This window comes from Anomaloglossus baeobatrachus, chromosome 5 (assembly GCF_048569485.1).
Source record: "Anomaloglossus baeobatrachus isolate aAnoBae1 chromosome 5, aAnoBae1.hap1, whole genome shotgun sequence".
Lineage (NCBI taxonomy): Eukaryota > Metazoa > Chordata > Amphibia > Anura > Aromobatidae > Anomaloglossus > Anomaloglossus baeobatrachus.
This window is the reverse complement of record NC_134357.1, coordinates 407,981,657-408,000,126: the sequence shown is the minus strand read 5'-3', so window position 1 is coordinate 408,000,126 and position 18,470 is coordinate 407,981,657. Positions and strand designations below refer to the sequence as shown.

General features: G+C 45.3%; 1 protein-coding gene across 3 annotated transcripts in view; it reads left to right on the top strand.

Annotated features, from left to right (window-relative positions):
• MPP2 (MAGUK p55 scaffold protein 2) overlaps positions 1 to 7,674 on the top strand; it is a 66,133-nt gene extending 58,459 nt beyond the window's left edge. For all 3 annotated transcript variants that reach the window (XM_075350214.1, XM_075350212.1, XM_075350213.1), the window contains 3 exons: positions 283 to 485; positions 563 to 691; positions 6,003 to 7,674. In XM_075350214.1, the coding sequence (XP_075206329.1) occupies positions 283 to 485; positions 563 to 691; positions 6,003 to 6,179 (509 nt within the window). In that variant the 3' untranslated portion in view covers positions 6,180 to 7,674. The remainder of the gene's footprint in view (positions 1 to 282; positions 486 to 562; positions 692 to 6,002) is intronic.
• The last annotated feature ends 10,796 nt before the right edge of the window (positions 7,675 to 18,470 follow it).

Below are 18,470 nucleotides of genomic sequence, written 5' to 3'. Positions count from 1 at the left end.
CTGCTGAAGTTACTCTGCTGTACTTCAGCTGCCATTCCGTTACAGTGTTTCTTTGTCTCTCCTTCACTTTTCTCTGCCACCTAGTGGGAATTACGCTGTACTACGTCTTACTAGCCTTTGTACAGCGTGACAACTATAGTATAGCCTGACTCTATAGCAGATATATCAGTGTTTCTGATTTGCTTGCTTGAAAATATTGAAAACATCAGGACCAAAAAGCAATAAATAAAATCCCCCAAATTTACAGATATTTAATACAATCACTAATATCTATTCTTGCAGACACCTCTAGAAAGAGGAAAGAAGGAGAGTGGGACGGTCAGTCATATTCATTTGTTTCACGTGCTGAAATGGAGCAGGACATAAAGGCTGGACGGTATTTGGAGCACGGAGAATACGAAGGAAATCTGTATGGTACAAAGATCAGCTCCATACAAGAAGTGGTGGCATCAGGAAAGATGTGTGTGCTGGATGTAAATCCACAGGTACGGAGCCTAGCCATTAACTGATCACTCAATGGATTCATCCATCCATCTATCTGATGTTTTTATTTTTTCTACAGGCAGTGAAAGTCCTCAGAACTGCTGAGTTCGTACCATATGTTGTTTTTATTGGGGCTCCAGATTTTGAAACCCTTAAATCCAATAATATGGGTGCAGTGGAGGCTGGTTTGACTGCTAAGCAGCTATCAGTAAGTGATACAGATTATTTTATGAGCCCTTATTTGCACTGTGTATGAAATCACCAGCAAATAATATCTCTTTGGATATTCATATACATTGTCCATAAATGAAAGAATTACCAGAATACACCGTGTGCAGAATTATCAGGCAAGTTGTATTTTTGAGGATTTTTTTAATTATTGATCAACAACTATGTTCTCACTCAACCCAAAAGACTCATAAATATCAAAGCTTAATATTTTTGGAAGTTGGAGTGGGTTTTTCTTAGATTTGGCTATCTTAAGCGGGCTTTACACGCTACAACAAATCTAACAATTGTCGGCAGGGTCACGTCGTAAGTGACGCACATCTGGCATCGTTAGTGTTGTTGTAGCGTGTGACAGATACGTGCGATTGCGATTGAACGTAAAACCGTTCATCGCATACACGTCGTTCGTTTCCATAAAATTGCACGTCGGGTTGTTCAATGTTCCCGAGGTACCACACATCGCAGTGTGTGACACCCCGGGAACAATGAACAGATCTTACCTGCGTCCCGCGGCTCCTGCCGGCAATGCAGAAGGAAGGAGGTGGGTGGGATGTTTACGTTCTGCTCCTCTCCGCCCCTCCGCTTCTATTGGCCGCCTGCCGCGTGACGTCGCTGTGATGCCGAGCGTCCCTCCCACTCCAGGAAGTGGATGTTCGCCGCACACAGCGAGGTCGTATGGAAGGGTAAGTACGAGTGACAGCAATTAATCGTTTGTGCGACATGGTCAACAAATTGAACGTGTCGCACATACGATGGGGCGTGTCGCATCGCATACGATATTGTATGCAGAATTGAAAGGTGTAAAGCAGGCTTTAGGGAGGATATCTGTTAGTGCAGGTAACTATTACTGTGCAGAATTATTAGGCAACTTAATAAAAACCAAATATATTCCCATCTCACTTATATTGCTTTACCTGGTGAAAATATACAACTACACAAAATTTAGAAATAAACATTCCTGTCATGCAAAAACAAAGCCCTAAAAAAATTAGTGACCAATATAGCCACCTTTCTTTATGATGACACTCAACATCCTACCATCCATAGATTCTGTCAGTTGCTTGATCTGTTTACGATCAACATTGCGTGCAGCAGCGACCACAGCCTCCCAGACACTGTTCCGAGAAGTGTATTGTTTTCCCTCCCTGTAGATCTTACATTTTATGAGGGACCACAGGTTCTCTATGGGGTTCAGTTCAGGTGAACAAGGGGGCCATGTCATTATTTTTTCATCTTTTAGACCTTTACTGGCCAGCCACGCTGTGGAGTAGTTGGATGCATGTGATGGAGCATTGTCCTGCATGAAAATCATGTTTTTCTTGAACGATACTGACTTCTTCCTGTACCACTGCTTGAAGAAGTTGTCTTCCAGAAACTGACAGTAAGTCTGGGAGTTGAGCTTCACTCCATCCTCAACCCGAAAAGGTCCCACAAGTTCATCTTTGATGATACCAGCCCATACCAGTACCTGACCTCTACCTTGCTGGCGCCTGAGTCAGAGTGGAGCTCTCTGCCCTTTACTGATCCAGCCTCTGGCCCATCCATCTGGCCCATCAAGAGTCACTCTCATTTCATCAGTCCATAAAACCTTTGAAAAATCAGTCTTAAGATATTTCTTGGCCCAGTCTTGATTGCTCGGTGATTAGGCTTCAAAAGTTTGGCAATTTCAAGACTGTTGCATCCCTCTGCAAGACATCTCACAATTTTGGACTTTTCAGAGCTCCTCAAATCTCTCTTCTGACCCATTTTGCCAAAGGAAAGGAAGTTGCCTAATAATTAAGCACACCTTATTTAACCTTCGTCAGGCTGCATAATTTTACAACGTTAACAGCGACCCCTTAGCTCAGAAGGGGGTGGAGATATTTTATTGAAATTTGGCCAATATATTGTGGACCAAAACTGCAGAGATGTCACAAAATTTCAGCCCTCTACGGCTTTTGGAAAAAAAAATGTATTGAAATTTTAAAACGGAATAGTTACAATTGTACATATTCAGCCGGACAAAGGTTAAGGTGTTGATGTCATTACACCACACTCCTCTTTACAGAGATACACATCACCTGATTTACTTAATTGGTAGTTGTCTCTCAAGCCTATACAGCTTGGAGTAGAACAACATGTATAAAAGTATCATGTGATCAAAATACTCATTTGCCTAATTATTCTGAACACAGTGTATATAGAATAAAGCCCCTGTAATGTATTTATAATGTACCTTTTATTTCGCTTTTGACCAAAAAATATTTTGTTTCTGAAAGATGAAATTTGATAGGTTACCATTTTCCTATGAAGGCCTTCTCCTAATGGCGCACAAGAGGAAGATGTGTTATCATGGGGACACAAGCAAGGAAGCAAAATAATAAATATAAAATACATAAATGCTGCAAAGTATGAATGCTCTTAAAATAGTGTTACTAAATTAGTTGTATCAAATAACAAAATTAAAAGTGAAAGAACAAAAGAGAAATCAAATCAATATTTTGATCACTTGCACAGTTTTTGAAGGAACTCAGTAGGTAGTGTGCTCCAAACATCTTGGATAATTACCACACTTTTGTGGATGTCGCTTCTGTCGATTTATGAAATCCCTGACAGACTCAATGTTGAGATCAGGGCTCTGTGGGGCCATATCATCACTTCCATGTCTCATTCTTTATACTAAAGATAGTTATGAATGACATTGATTGTATGTTTTAGGTCGTTAACCTGTTGCAGAATACATTTGGAGCCAATCAGATGCTTCCCTGATCAAGTTGCTTGATAAATAAGTGTTTGACTGTAATTCTTAGCTTTAGGGACGCTATTAATCCTGATCAAATTTCGAGCTCCATTTACTGAAACGCAGATCCAAATTCATAAGGAACCTCCTCCATGATTCATTTTTACCTGCAGACACTCATCATTGTACCTCTCTCTAGACCTTCATTGAATAAATGTCTTATACTACAGCCAAATATTTCACATTTTGACTCATCAGTCCTGAGCATCTGCTGTCATTTTTATGCACACCAGTTTCTACTTTTTCATGCATTGTTGAATGTCTTAGCTTTGTTTCCATATCAAAGATATGAATTTTTAGCCTTAAGTTTTCTATGAAGATCACTTCTGGACAGACTTCTCCCTAATCAATAGATGGGTGTAGCTGGGTTTCATGGTTGTGTCCAGTTCTGAGCTGATGGCACTGCTGGATATCTTCTGCTTGATTTCAAAGTAAGCATGATGTGCCTTTCATTCTGTTGCACTATTTCCTTTGCCTACCTCAACATTGCCCATTTCTTGGTGCTTTATTAAAAGAGTTTGAACAGAACATCTTGAAACTCCAGTCTGCTCTGAAATTTTTGCCTGGAAGAGATCTTGCTGATGCAGTATACCGTATTTTTCTGACCATAAGACGCACTTTTTTTCCCCCAAATGTTGGGGGAAAGTTGGGGGTGCGTCTTATGTTCTGACTATAGGGCTGCGGCCGGGAATGAGGGTGCTGCGGTGGAGCGGGTCATCAGGGGCCCGAGCAGGCTGTAGCAGCCTGCCGCGACCACGTGGGCCCGCTTATTACATATGCACGCCCATCCTCCCGCCCATTTCTCAGCACAGAAGCCAGCACTGACAGGTGGGCGGGAGGACGAGCGGGGACGCGCACATAGTAAAGAGCCGGTCTGCATGATCACCTCTGGCAATTACAGCCTGGAGTGATCATGTGCGGCTGCATTCACTGCCCCCCGCGCATCATCATCAGCGCGGAGTGCAGTGAATCAGTGCACTCACCCGTCCCCGTGTGTGGAGCCGTCCCCCTGCAGCACTCGATGTCTTCCTGTCTGTGCCGGTCAGCTGATCTATGCTGATCAGCTGATCGGCACAGACAGGAAGACATCGCGATGCTGCAGGGGAACGGCTCCACACACACAGGTCAGTGGCGCAGAGAGGAAGATGATCGGTGCTGCAGGGAGTGAGGAAAAGGTGAGTATAAACGTTTATTTTTTTTCTCTGTGCTATAGGATACAGGCCATATACCAGGATGGTATATGAGCACGATGGGGGCATGTAGCAGGATGGGAGTATATGAGCAGGATGGATGGGGGGTATATGAACAGGATGGGGGTATATGAACAGGATGGGGGTATATGAACAGGATGGGGGTATATGAACAGGATGGGGGTATATGAGCAGGATGGATGGGGGGTATATGAACAGGATGGGGGGTATATGAACAGGATGGGGGGTATATCAACAGGATGGGAATATATGAACAGGATGGGGGTATATGAACAGGATGGAGTATATGAACAGGATGGGAGTATATGAGCAGGATGGATGGGGAGTATATCAATAGGATAGGGGTATATGAACAGGATGGGGGTATATGAACAGGATGGGAGTATATGAGCAGGATGGGAGTATATGAGCAGGATGGGAGTATATGAGCAGGATGGGAGTATATAAACAGGATGGGAGTATATGAACAGGATGGGAGTATATGAACAGGATGGGAGTATATGAACAGGATGGATGAGGGAATATGAGCAGGATGGATGGGGGGTATATCAATAGGATGGGGGTATATGAACAGGATGGGGTATATGAACAGGATGGGAGTATATGAGCAGGATGGGGGTTTATAGCAGGATCATATACAAGGCAGGAGGATCATTACCAGGATGGGGTACCTTAGTAGAGAATTTGGGGACATTACCCCCATAACAGTGTCAGCAGCAGATCCTCGCCCCATAGCAGTGTGTCATGACCACATTTTTTTGCTTAAAGTTTTATTTTCCTATTTTCCTCCTCTAAAACCAGGGTGCATCTTATGGTCCGGTGCGTCTTATAGTCCGAAAAATACGGTAACTATCCTGTGCCTTGTTGATGTGCACATTCTTGCCACCATCTATGACATATGACATGAAACTGTCTTCCTCAACCCTACCTTCATAGTAGAGTCTGGTTGTTCCTCAACCAGTTTTAAGCCACCTACACGCCTGTTTCACTGTGTCATCCCCCACATATGAAAATGATGATCATTGTCACCTGTTAGGATAATTGGTTACTCATGAACCTGAATATAATCCTACAAAATCCCTGACTTTGTGCAAGTGTACCTAGAAGAGCCTGATTGAAGGAAGAGATTGTCACACCAAATATTGATTTGATTTAGTTTTCTCTTTTGTTCATGCACTTAGTATTTTGCTAATTGCTAGAAGTAAACTGTTAAAAGCTCTATTTTTTTAAAGCATTCTTACTTTGCAGCAGTTTTTAAAGCCCTTTCACTTATAACAAATATAATGACCTTCTCCTTACAGGATGGTGAACTCTTGCGCATCATAGAAGAGAGTGAACGTCTTCATCAGGCCTATGGCCATTATTTTGATCTCAGTCTGGTCAACTCTGATCTGGATGAAACATTTCAAGAACTTCAAGTGGCCCTGGAGAAACTGCGTACAGAACCCCAATGGGTTCCCGTCAGCTGGGTGTACTAGAGTCTTTACTGCCTACACATTCCTTCCCTAGACATTCCTGGAGCCTGCCGATATGGATGGTCGCTCTAATTACCTCCTGGGTTTTATCCTCCAAAAACTTGATTTCCCTTAATTCCTACTATGTTCCTACACCTTGTACTTGTTCGGTTGTGTCAAAGTGCTCTTTCAGTCCTTCCCCTTCTTTCATCTTCAAAAGGACTACGTGGACCAAAAAGGAAAACATTTGCACACTGAGATATGTGTCATTCCTTACTTTTCCTCTTGACTTGAAATATCTAAGGTTCAATGGCACAAGATGGCAAGCTGTGTGTAACAAAAAGGTTTTCATTTTTCAAAGCTGGTCATCTCCCAGCACTCACATTGTGATGTCTTGAGCCAAGAAGGAAGGTGTGGTAGGACACATTTGTATGTAGCTATAACTGATGAGTAAGTAGAGTTAACTAGAAGTGAGTTGACCATATGACCGCCATCTATGGTAAATATATCTTTGTTTAGACATCCTTTGGGTACCACTGGTAGAAGGCCACCAAGATCTTAAATCCTCTGTAACTGACAAAATCATAGCCTAATATTATACCATCTTTTACCTTTAGCTGCGAGGCTTGTTTATACATTGTGTACTTGGTTACTCAGGGCTCAGAAGGAGAAGACTCAAGTATATGCACTCAATAAACTGATTTTACAGGAGATATATAACATTTTGCTAAGGCTGAATAATCCTGATCACAGGTTGTGAATGGTAATACAGCTCAGCCCTATTTACTTTATGGAGCTGAGCTATTATAGGGTGGTGCTGTTCTTCGAAATAAGCAGCCATGTTTTTATAATCCTGGCTAACCTTTCCAACCACTTACATCAATTATTATACTGTCCTGGTGAAATAAAACCCGATGATCTCTATTTACATTGATATAAGGTAACCACCTTATTGTGTAAAGGCAAATGGGTATCATCCTTCAAGGTCATGTCCATGATTACAAAATGGTCACCTTATTTTTTCAGCACTTCGCTTGTGGTCAAAACAGGTGATTTAAAAAAAAAAAAAAAAAGTACACCTTTTTTTTTAATTCTGGAAAGTCCTTTTATAACTATTAAACTTAAATGTATTTTGGGATAAATAACATGGCACCCATTTCAACCACAAACTGACTCTGCATGGCCCTGTCCATAATTAAAGGGGAACATTACATTCAGCTACGAAACTCTACATTCCTTGAAGGTGGTCCTCCCCCCTCCCCCCTCTTCCTTAATGTGTTTTGGTGCAAGTTCTTCTACAAAGTTTCAGTATTAGCATTAGATGAATTGTTTGATGTGCTTTGTAGGACTTTACAATTTGAACATTATTTTTATATAGATATATAATGTCTTGTGAGACAGAAGACTGACTTCTATGAGATATTTTACTGTCTATCTATTAAAAGCCTTTGTTATAGTGATGATTCTGTGAAAATTTTAAAACATTTCGTACAAAAAAATAAACAATTCATTGTCCAGAGTTTTTGTGTAAGTTTACATCTTGTTCATAGAAATGAGATGTTTAGATAAAGGCCCGATACGGCGAGGAGAAGGTAGGTTTAGGGAAAGAAGTCCATCAGCTAGATAGCCCATATTGGCACAATGAAGCCTAAATTAGAGGTAGCTAAATTGGAGTTAGCTAAAAACATTACCGATATTTATCCAAACTCAGGTACTTTTTATAGTATGCAAGATGAGGGCACCTGGATAGAATAGTGAAGGTTCGACCAACAAGAACTAATCAGTGGTGGGGCTTGGTTTTATAGAGCAAGAGGACTACATGGCACAAGATAACTACCGTAGTCCTCTAGTGATAGTTTCCTCCTGATAAACCACTGATTTTATTGAAGTAATTGTCACCAGCTATATAAAACATTATTTTTACTATCACATACAAAGCAGCACCTGAAAACGGTGGAGGACAAAGGGAGGATCATAGCATAAAATAATCTGTAGATACAATGTAGACCTGTCAATCACTGCCCAAACTACAGCTCCAACTACAAGCAATTTCTTGACAGACTAAGTAATGGTGAACACAGTTGTGGATAATCCAGAAGACAAATAATCAAAAAGACAATTATATTAATGGTGGTGACTCCAACCCCCAAAAAATATGCTTTGATTTTTACTATTAAAGTTTCACCATTTGGTATTGCAACTTTCCTATGTATTCATTAAGTACTCTCTCACGTTCTTTTCTGTACTCAGACCAAGAATTATATTACCCACTACATAGTTTCACTGCATAACACTGCCAAAATATATATAATATATATATATATATATATATATATATATATATATATATATATATATATATATATATATATATATATCTTCTAGAGCATGTAATTGTGCCTGATAAAAAGAATTAATGTATGACTAACATACTGTGTACTGATATTTTTCTTTTAGTGGCAACTGTTGAGAAAAATGTTCTTAAAATTGATCTCTTGCTAGCTTGTCCAGATTATGATTGCTATATACAAGTGCTCCTCCGTAAATTAGAAAATTATCCAACCATTTATTTCAGTAATTCATTACAAAAAGTGAAACACATATCATATAGAGTCATTACAAACAGAGTAATCTATTTCAAGTGTTTATTTCTGTTATTAGAGTGAGAAGGGCCATGGTTATTTGGCCCTTTTCAGCCTAACAATAGCAGCCCGAAGCCGCCCCAGAAGTGGCACATCCTATAGAGGTCACTTTGGACATATTTGTGGAAGTTTCTTTTACACCTATCTGTTTAATTCTCTTTTGTGTCTTTATCATAGAGTAGGACTACTGTTCCTGCTTCCCTGCGCCCTAGTCAGGGCTGTGCTTAGGGTAAGTCAAGGGTAGGAATGTGATCACCGCACATCCGGCAATGGTCCTAACGGATCATAAAAATTGAATATATTTATAATATGTTAAGCGGCTTATTCCTAGACAGGCAAGGTGGTCTCTGTTTTTCAGTAGATTCAACTTTTTTGTGACGTATCGTCTGGGTGTTAAAAAAATTAAACCCGATGCACTGTCCCATTGTTTCCTGGGGGGAGGTAGTGGTGGTGAGCATGTCCCCATTTTCCAGAAAAGAGTTGTTATTTCTACAATATGGACCTGGAGAAGGAAGTTGCGGATTTCCATGTGGACATCCCTGCCGCTTGTCCTCTAGGTAAACTGTTTGCTACATTGAACTTCTGAATTACAATATTAAGTGAACATCATGATTCAGTTCTTGCAGGTAATTCTTGTAGTAAAACTATCATGGAACTACACTCTCGTCATTTTTGATGGTCAAGGTTACATCAGTATGTCCAGGATTATGTCCCGTCAAGTAATACATGTGCGCGTTCTAAAATCATTCATACTCGTCCATCTGTGGTGCTGCAACTGTTGGCCATTCCCTGTAGACTGTGGACTCACCTGTTGGTGAATTTTATCACTGATCTTCCTGTGTCTATGTAGAGGGGTCAAGGCTACCCCACCCCTGCAGAAGTGGCCGGCAAACAGAAAGGGTTATGAGATGTATTAAATGGTAACGTGTATTTTGTAAATGGCCACCAGGTGGCAATGTGGCCTAGTGATGGCTGTCCTGGCACCTAGTTAGGTAGGAAAAGGGTTATGTGAAAGGAGGAGTGTAGTGTATAAATAGGGCAGGATGCAGAAGGAGGATAGGAGAGTCTGCAAAAGGAGAAAGAGATAACAAGCCCAAAGATTTCATTATGAACGATCCTAAGGATCATGCCTTTGACACCAGACATGCAGGATCCTGCTCTTGAGAGGATTGTTGGAACTGCATCCCAGAAGAGGGGTTGAGTCCGGTCGGTTGGGGTGGCATATGTCTTTCCTGGATTGAAAACCCTACGAAATCCCCTGCGAGACCAAAGGTCAGTGGGCTCATAAAGGAGAAGAGTACGTCCTGGACAGAAGCATGGGCGGAGGAGTGCTGTAATAAGTCCCTTCAATCAATAGCATCAGCTAAATCCCTGTGGGTGGTACGGAGAGGCTAAAGGATTTTTTGAATCGGCTAATGCAGCGTGATGTCAGACAGGAAAATGAGTGGCCTAACAGTATCTGAAGGAGCTCAGGTGCCAGGAAAGCGGTCTGCTGGTAAATTCTATTATGGAACAAAGTCTGAAGAGAACGCCGTCACAAACAGTGCCCGTGATATGCGAGATGAAAGTTTCCCTGTAACGAAATCAAGTAAAGTTCCGCTGTTTTATGAACAATCAAATGCATACAGCTGCACACTGAAAAGTCAAAAATGTATAAGTGAAAATATGGTACTGCATTACTGCAAAAGAGAGATATTTAGTTTATGTGTTGGCCAATGCATGTAAGCCCAGAAACCAACCGGGCTTATATGCGTTGGCCAATACATAAACTAAATATCTTTCTTTTGCAGTAATGCAGTGCCATATTTTCCCTTATACATTTTTGGCTTTTCAGTGTGCAGCTGTATGCATTTTATAGTTCCTATGTTTTTTCAGTTAGCACCTGTTCACATTTGTTGGATGTGCGGGTCAGTTTTTTGGATAACCGCTGTTTGAGGAAAGTATATCTGTGTCTGATTTATTGACTCAGTGGAAGTGTGGACTGTGGCAAAAGCATCCATGCAGTGGAGTGGCGACCGAGAGGCAAGGGGTTACCTAGTGGATGCGCTGCGGTCTGGTAACCTCTGTACACACAACTACTACTGTATGCCCCGTCCCATCTACATCTGCAAGAAAATAGTGGTGCTAGTAGTTGTGGATAAATTTAGCAAAATGGCTCATTTTATTGTGCTACCAGCACTTCCGAGTGCTAAAACCTTGGCACAAGTTTTCATTAGGGAGACTAAGAAACTTCATGTGCTCCTTTCTGATATTGTTTTGGATTGTGGGACCCAATTTATTTCAAAGTTTTGCAAGGCATTTTGGTCTTGTTTAGGGATTCATCTCTCATTTTCATCCGCTTTTCATCCACATTCTAATAGGCCGAATGATGGGTGAATCAAAATCTTGAGACTTATCTGAAGTGTTTTGTTTTTGAAAATCAGGGGGATTGAGCTTCTTATTTACCTTTAGCAGAGTTTGTGGTAAATAACCAGCGTAATAAATCCACAGGTAGGTTACCATTCTTGGGGCATTTGGTTTTCATCCACAATCCTGTACCTTTTAATAGAAATCGTTCTTCAGAAGTTCAAATTTGCCGCCCCCGTGGAAGCAGCCAAGCTGCTCGAATTCGGGTTCGCTGTGGCTCGAGGGTCTCCGGATCCGGGGGGGGGGGGTCATGCGGCCACTCAAATGAAAGGGGATATTTACAGGGGAGTTGATATGTAGTTCGTGACGCCACCCGTGGTGTACAGTAATTTGGGGGAGTACCGCTGCTACCGTTGGGAGTACCGGGGTGATGAAGTGGGGCAGCAAGGTGTCGTAGCCCTCCACGAGTAGGGGGATGCCCCAGGACTCAGTGAGGGAGTGCCATGGGGTGAAGGGGTCACACTCGTACTCACTCAGTTCATAAGCAGACGCTGACAACCGGGTAAACCAAGTCTCTGAATACCGCTGCCACTGAGGGGGGCTCATCCGGGTCCTGAATGGTGCTGCTTGGTGATCCGTGACCTGCCTCCGGGCACTTAGTTTGACTTCAACTTGGTGGCCCGGTAGCATGGAACTAGCCGGGGCCCGCTCCCTAGTATGGCTAAGTATGGGAGCTTGCTCTCAGGGCTCACGTTTGGAATTTTCTGGACCGTTTTGTATTGGAAAGTCCTATCCCCCTCGTTGTGCTAATGCCCTGATTCTGGAGCGGGTGGGAACAGATCAGGAAGGCTCCGTTCTCCTCAGGTGAATTATCGGGTTGCCTGAAGCTACTCCCCGACCTAGGGTCCATGTACCCCATCGTGCCTTCAGTCCCGGACCAGTGACAGTGCTAGTCTGTCGGCTGTCCTCCTCGACAGGTCCAGGCACCTCGCCACAATCCCCTGCGACCGGGGGTCCGACTCCTGTAGGCTCAGACCACTGTCTGCAACCTAGACAGTTCCTTCAGGAGCCACCACTCCTGACTTCCTCTGAGCACCTCACAGCTTGAGGGCTACTTCCCAATTCTCTCTCTACTCACTGACTGACTACACTCCTCACTTCCCCCTCCTGACCCCCCAAGTGGGTGACTCTATTGCACTCATGCCATCCACTGGTGTGTCAGTGGGTGTGGTGCAGGGTGTATCTAGGATTTTATTTGCTGTTGGAGGCAACACCATTTAGATAGGGACCCAGAACCATGAGGGAGGTGAAATACAATGTAAGGGGTGGACGGACCCCTAGTGTGGAGAAGACGTTTTTCCCCCCCTGAAGACGCCACAGGAGTATGGTGGCACATTGTACAATGTTGTGTGTTATGTACGGTTCTCCCCCCCTAGGTGCCAGTGTAGTGAGTGGTTCCCCTGGTAACAGTGACAGGGAAGGAAGGGGCAGGGCAGCCTAGGAGGGAAGAGAAGGGGGGTTGGGCTCTGAATGCAGGGCAGTGTGCTGTGAGATGTAACATGGGAGAGAGCTGAGGAGAAGTGCCGGGGCAGAGTGCAGGAGTGGGTGCTGTGGCAGGGGAGCGGAGAAGTTGGAGCTAATCCGGAGTCGGTAGTGAGTACTGGAGCCGTCCCCTAGTTCAATACAAATCCCTGGGAAAGGGCTGGACTAAAATCGGGATAGGAGTACCACTGCTAGGGGGATAACAATTGGCCCCTGCAGGCAAAGGAAAGTGCCCGTAGAGAAAAAGGAAACCGTTTTTGTAGAAAAGGACTTGTAACTTGTAACGTACTAAAGTAAGCCTGCTGCAAACAAAAAGATGGAAGCTTGTTTAATAAAACGGTGTTTGGTTTACCCGCTGCCTGCAATTGTCTCTTTCCTGAAAGTGAAGAAGGAGCTGGAGAGCACAGAAAGAATGCTGTCATGAATGGGTCCCATGCATCCACACTCTGCCCCAACAACACCCCTGTTTTGCAAGTAACGGCCGGGCCGGGGTTCAGCCTGCGGCCCACAAGGCGAGGGGACCTGACTACACCCCCTGAGGCGCCCCCTGCCCCCGTTACAAACTGGCGTAGTCGGCAGGATCAAGCCTGCATGCAAGAAACCCTGACCAGAGACTGTGAGGAAGATCAAGTGGTGCCTGACGTGCTGAACGGGCCACAAGATGGCGGCAAGATGGCGGCCGTCCTCATGGACTCAGTGGAGGCGCGAAAAGTTGGCGCCAAATGAAAAGCGCTGGGCTGGCCTGGGAGGAAGAAGCCCGGAGTGCGCCGCCCAAAGAGGGGAGGTACTTGCCCCAAGAAGTTGCAGAGGTCTAGAGACGTGGGCGGCGCCGCAAGAAAGAAGAGGCGTCGCAAACGCTGTGCCGACCTGGTGGGTGAGGCCGGGGGCGGAGTATGGGCAGAAGCGGGAAAAGAAGAACCGCCTCCACCTTCCCCGGCGTGATTGCAACCCCGGCAGTGGAAGAAAAAGCAAACTCCAATACCTGGACCAAGCAGAATGTAGAACAGAGCGTGGCGCGCTCAGCATAAGCAAGTGCTCGCTGAAGCCTGTGGGCTGAAGAGTACCCCGACGGTCGCGCCAAAAGCGGCCGCCGAACCTACGGCTGGAGGCAAGCCAAGAGAAGCATCGGCATTACTGGTGATACATCAGAGTATGGTGTCGCACCCGGTAGTTGTTGTCGGCAGCCCACTGTGGTCCCGTCCAGCTACCCCCTCACCCCCGCAGGAGGCTGAAGGGCCTGAACCGGAGAAGGAAGTACCGGAGCCACCGGGTTATGAGCCGTTTCGTAGGCTACCCCGCTTACCTGGACAGTCCCTCTCCGACCATGTGAGGGCCCAGCGGGCTGAATGGCTGCGTGCATACCACCCAGCATGAGGGTTAATCATCCGGAAGAAAAAGATCTGTTTGTTGTCGAAAGCCGGTACTGTTGGAAGCCGGTGAGTGTTTATGGTTAAAGCTACGTTAAAAGAACTGAACCCGGGAATAGAAGAATGCAGGGACTATGCATGGACTTCTCCCGCGACTGTTAAGTAAAGAACCCTTTTGCTTCTGTTGGTCGCGGCTCATCTAAGACCGGGAGCGCTTGAGGAGAGTCTCCGGGCAGAAGATCAGCCAAGACCGGGAGCTCCCCTGGAGGGACTCCGGGCACCGGACTTGTGTGCCAATCTGGTGTGCTTTGATACGTTAGTTTTAAAATGTTTTTTTATTGATAAGAAAGAAAAAGAATACTGCTGAAGAAACGTGTGTGTGTTTTCCATATGCGTTGTCTTGCAGGTGCGGAACCTCGCCAGGAGGCTGAGGTTAAAGAGGGGAGGAATGTAAGGGGTGGACGGACCCCTAGTGTGGAGAAGACGTTTTTTCCCCCCCTGAAGACGCCACAGGAGTATGGTGGCACATTGTACAATGTTGTGGTTATGTACGGTTCTCCCCCCCTAGGTGCCAGTGTAGTGAGTGGTTCCCCTGGTAACAGTGACAGGGAAGGAAGGGGCAGGGCAGCCTAGGAGGGAAGAGAAGGGGGGTTGGGCTCTGAATGCAGGGCAGTGTGCTGTGAGATGTAACATGGGAGAGAGCTGAGGAGAAGTGCCGGGGCAGAGTGCAGGAGTGGGTGCTGTGGCAGGGGAGCGGAGAAGTTGGAGCTAATCCGAAGTCGGTAGTGAGTACTGGAGCTGTCCCCTAGTTCAATACAAATCCCTGGGAAAGGGCTGGACTAAAATCGGGATAGGAGTACCACTGCTAGGGGGATAACAATTGGCCCCTGCAGGCAAAGGAAAGTGCCCGTAGAGAAAAAGGAAACCGGTTTTGTAGAAAAGGACTTGTAACTTGTAACGTACTAAAGTAAGCCTGCTGCAAACAAAAAGATGGAAGCTTTGTTTAATAAAACGGTGTTTGGTTTACCCGCTGCCTGCAATTGTCTCTTTCCTGAAAGTGAAGAAGGAGCTGGAGAGCACAGAAGGAACGCTGTCATGAATGGGCCCCATGCATCCACACTCTGCCCCAACAACACACCTGTTTTGCAAGTAACGGCCGGGCCGGGGTTCAGCCTGCGGCCCACAAGGCGAGGGGACCTGACTACACCCCCTGAGGCGCCCCCTGCCCCCGTTACAACTGCACGGAAGGGCAGCTTGTGCAGTACCTTGTGACAACCTGATAGTCCAGGGGCGTCACAAAAGGGGAGGAGCGATTTTCCTCTTTTATAAACTCTGAGTGGCGGGGGTCTGAATAATTTGAGGGTGATAGTTTGAAAATATATGGTATATAAGTATGGCTGATCAGAAGCGCGTGGATGGTCCAGACTTGAGTGTTGGTGACTGATGTGGTTGTCAACTTAAAACATTAATGGGAACCAATCACCAGGATTTTTGTCTATAACCTAAAGCCAGTGCTATATTGGCTGTATCATGCTGATTCTATACATACCGTTAGTGGTCAGCTCGGAAGTTTAGGTTTTGAAATCCAAGAAAGTAAAGTTTATAAAATCACCAGCTTCTTGAGTGACAGCAGCTGACGATCAAATAATAGGTGGGGAGGAATTCTAACATTATCCCCTCCCCCTGTTAGAATTAGCATAAGTATTATACAATTGATTTACTTTTTCACTAGCAGGACCTGTGTGAGGGCATACCCATGTGACAAGAAGGGGTGGGGCCTCAGCCAACAAAAAAATGTTGGTTCCTGGTATCAGCTTTGCTGGCCGCAAACTCTATGCGGGCTTTCATGGCTACTCTGCCATAAAGTCCCGATCAGTGGATGGCTGCAGTGATAGTTGACTTTGAGGAACTTTCTCCTAACTCCCTACTGCATCTCTGGAACTCAGCCACAGTGATCTTGGTGTTCTTCTTTACCTATCTGACCAAGGCTCTTCTCCCAAGTTTGCTCAGTTTGGCTGGACAGCCAGGTCTAGGAAGAGTTCTGGTGGTCCCAAAATTCTTCCATTTAAGGATTATGGAGGCCACTGTGCTCTTAGGAACCTTGAGTACTGCAGAAATTCTTTTGTAACCTTAGCCAGCTCTGTGCCTTGCCACAAATCTGTCTCTGAGCTCCTTGGGCAGTTCCTTTGACCTCATGATTATCATTTGGTCTGACATGCACTGTGAGCTGAGTTCTTATATAGACAGGTGTGTGCCTTTCCAAATCAAGTCCTATTAGTTTAATTAAACACAGATGGACTTCAATGAAAGAGTAAAGCCATCTCAAGGAGGCTCACAAGGAAATGGACAGCATGTGATTTAAATATGAGTGTCTGAGCAAAGGGTATGAATACTTATGACCATGTGATATTTCTCCATGTGGTTTCTCTTCTTTAATAAATTTGCAAAAATTTCTACATTTCTGTTTTTTTTCTGTCAAGATGGGGTGCAGAGTGTACATTAATGAGAAAAAAAAGAACTTTTTGGAATTTACCAAATGGCTGCAATGAAAGAAAGAGTGAAAAAATGTAACGGGGTTTGAATACTTTCCTTACCCACTGTAATGTATCTTTGTTTACAGAGGAAAAACAGCTGTGAAGCATAAACTGCTGCTCTAACCCCCACTATGTCTCCTTTCCCCAGTGGTGGAGCTTCATGGCAATCAAACACTTGATGAGGAGTTCCCAGCAGATAACTGATCACTGAGCGGACAAGGAATTGGGCATATTGGAATAAGTCTACTGTAAAACGATTCAACAAAATATAGGCAGTTCCTTGCTCAGTATCACAGGCTTGTACTATGGACCAGAGTACAGACACATACTTCTCCTACTAGAAGGAATTTAGCTCAGAGAGACTTATCCTGATAATCTCCACTGTATGCCATGACATGTGATTGAGCCATATACTTTCAGAATGAGTAAAATGTGCAATTTCTTATATTTAGGGTATGTTTGCCTGCTTTATGCTTAAGATGAAGATCCATGTGTGAACACAACATATACTTCATTCATGGAAATAAACACAAGATATGGGCAGCAATCCTGACACTGTTAAGGGTACTCTACACGCTGCCATATCGGTGCTGATATCGCTAGCGAGCGTACCCGCCCCTGTCAGTTGTGCGTCACAGGCAAATCGCTGCCCGTGGCGCATAACATCGCTAGGACCCGTCACACGGACTTACCTGCCCTGTGACGTCGCTCTGGCCGGCGATCCGCCTCCTTTCTAAGGGGGTGGTTTGTGCAGCGTCACAGGCAACGTCACACGGCAGCCGTCCAATAGCAGAGGAGGGGCGGAGATGAGTGGCCGGAACATGCTGCCCACCTCCTTCCTTCCTCATTGCCGGTAGACGCAGGTAAGGAGATGTTTGTTGTTCCTGCGGTGTCACACATAGCAATGTGTGATGCCGCAGGAACAAAGAACAACATCATACCTGCAGCAGCAACGATATTTGGAAAAGGAGCGACGTGTCAATGAGCAACGATTTTTCACGTTTTTGCGCTTGTTGATCATCGCTCATTAGTGTTACACGCTGCAATGTCGCTAACGGCACCGGATGTGCGTCACTAACGACGTGACACCGACGATATATTGTTAGCGATGTTGCAGCGTGTTAGGCTAAGTTCACATTTCCGTTGTTTTGTATCAGTCACATGCGTCGCTTGACGCATGTGACTGATGCGCTGTTCAACACTGTACAACGGATGACAAAGAACAGAATTCTTTGTCGGATTCCGTTGTGTGCGGGGGGCGGAGTTCGGGGGGGAGGGGAGCCGAGCGGGGCCGTGGCACTGAGGACGTCAGTACCGCAGGGACTGCAGGACAGGTGAGTGAGTGAGTGAGAGTGTGTGTGTGTGTGTGTGTGTGTGTATACACACATGCTGAATGCGGGAGGGGGCGGAGCCGAGCGGGGGGCGGGGCCAGGCGCTGAGGATGTCAGTGGAAGTGCTGCGGTCTGCATGGCTGGGGACAGGTGAGTGTATGTGTGAGTGAGTGAGTGTATGTGCATGTATGTATGTATGTATGTATGTATGTGTGTGCACATGCAAAGTGCGGGAGGGGGCGGAGCCGAGCGGGGGGCGGGGCCAGGCGCTGAGGATGTCAGTAGAAGTGCTGCGGTCTGCATGGCTGGGGACAGGTGAGTGTATGTGTGAGTGAGTGTGTGTATGTGCATGTATGTATGTATGTATGTATGTGTGTGCACATGCAAAGTGCGGGAGGGGGCGGAGCCGAGCGGGGGGCGGGGCCAGACAAGGGTGTCAGTGGCAGTGCTTGTCTGCATGGCTGGGGACAGGTGTGTGTGTGTGTGTGTACATACATGTGCGGAGTGCGGGAGGGGGCGGGGCCGAGCGGGGAAGTGTCGGCCTCCCTGCACA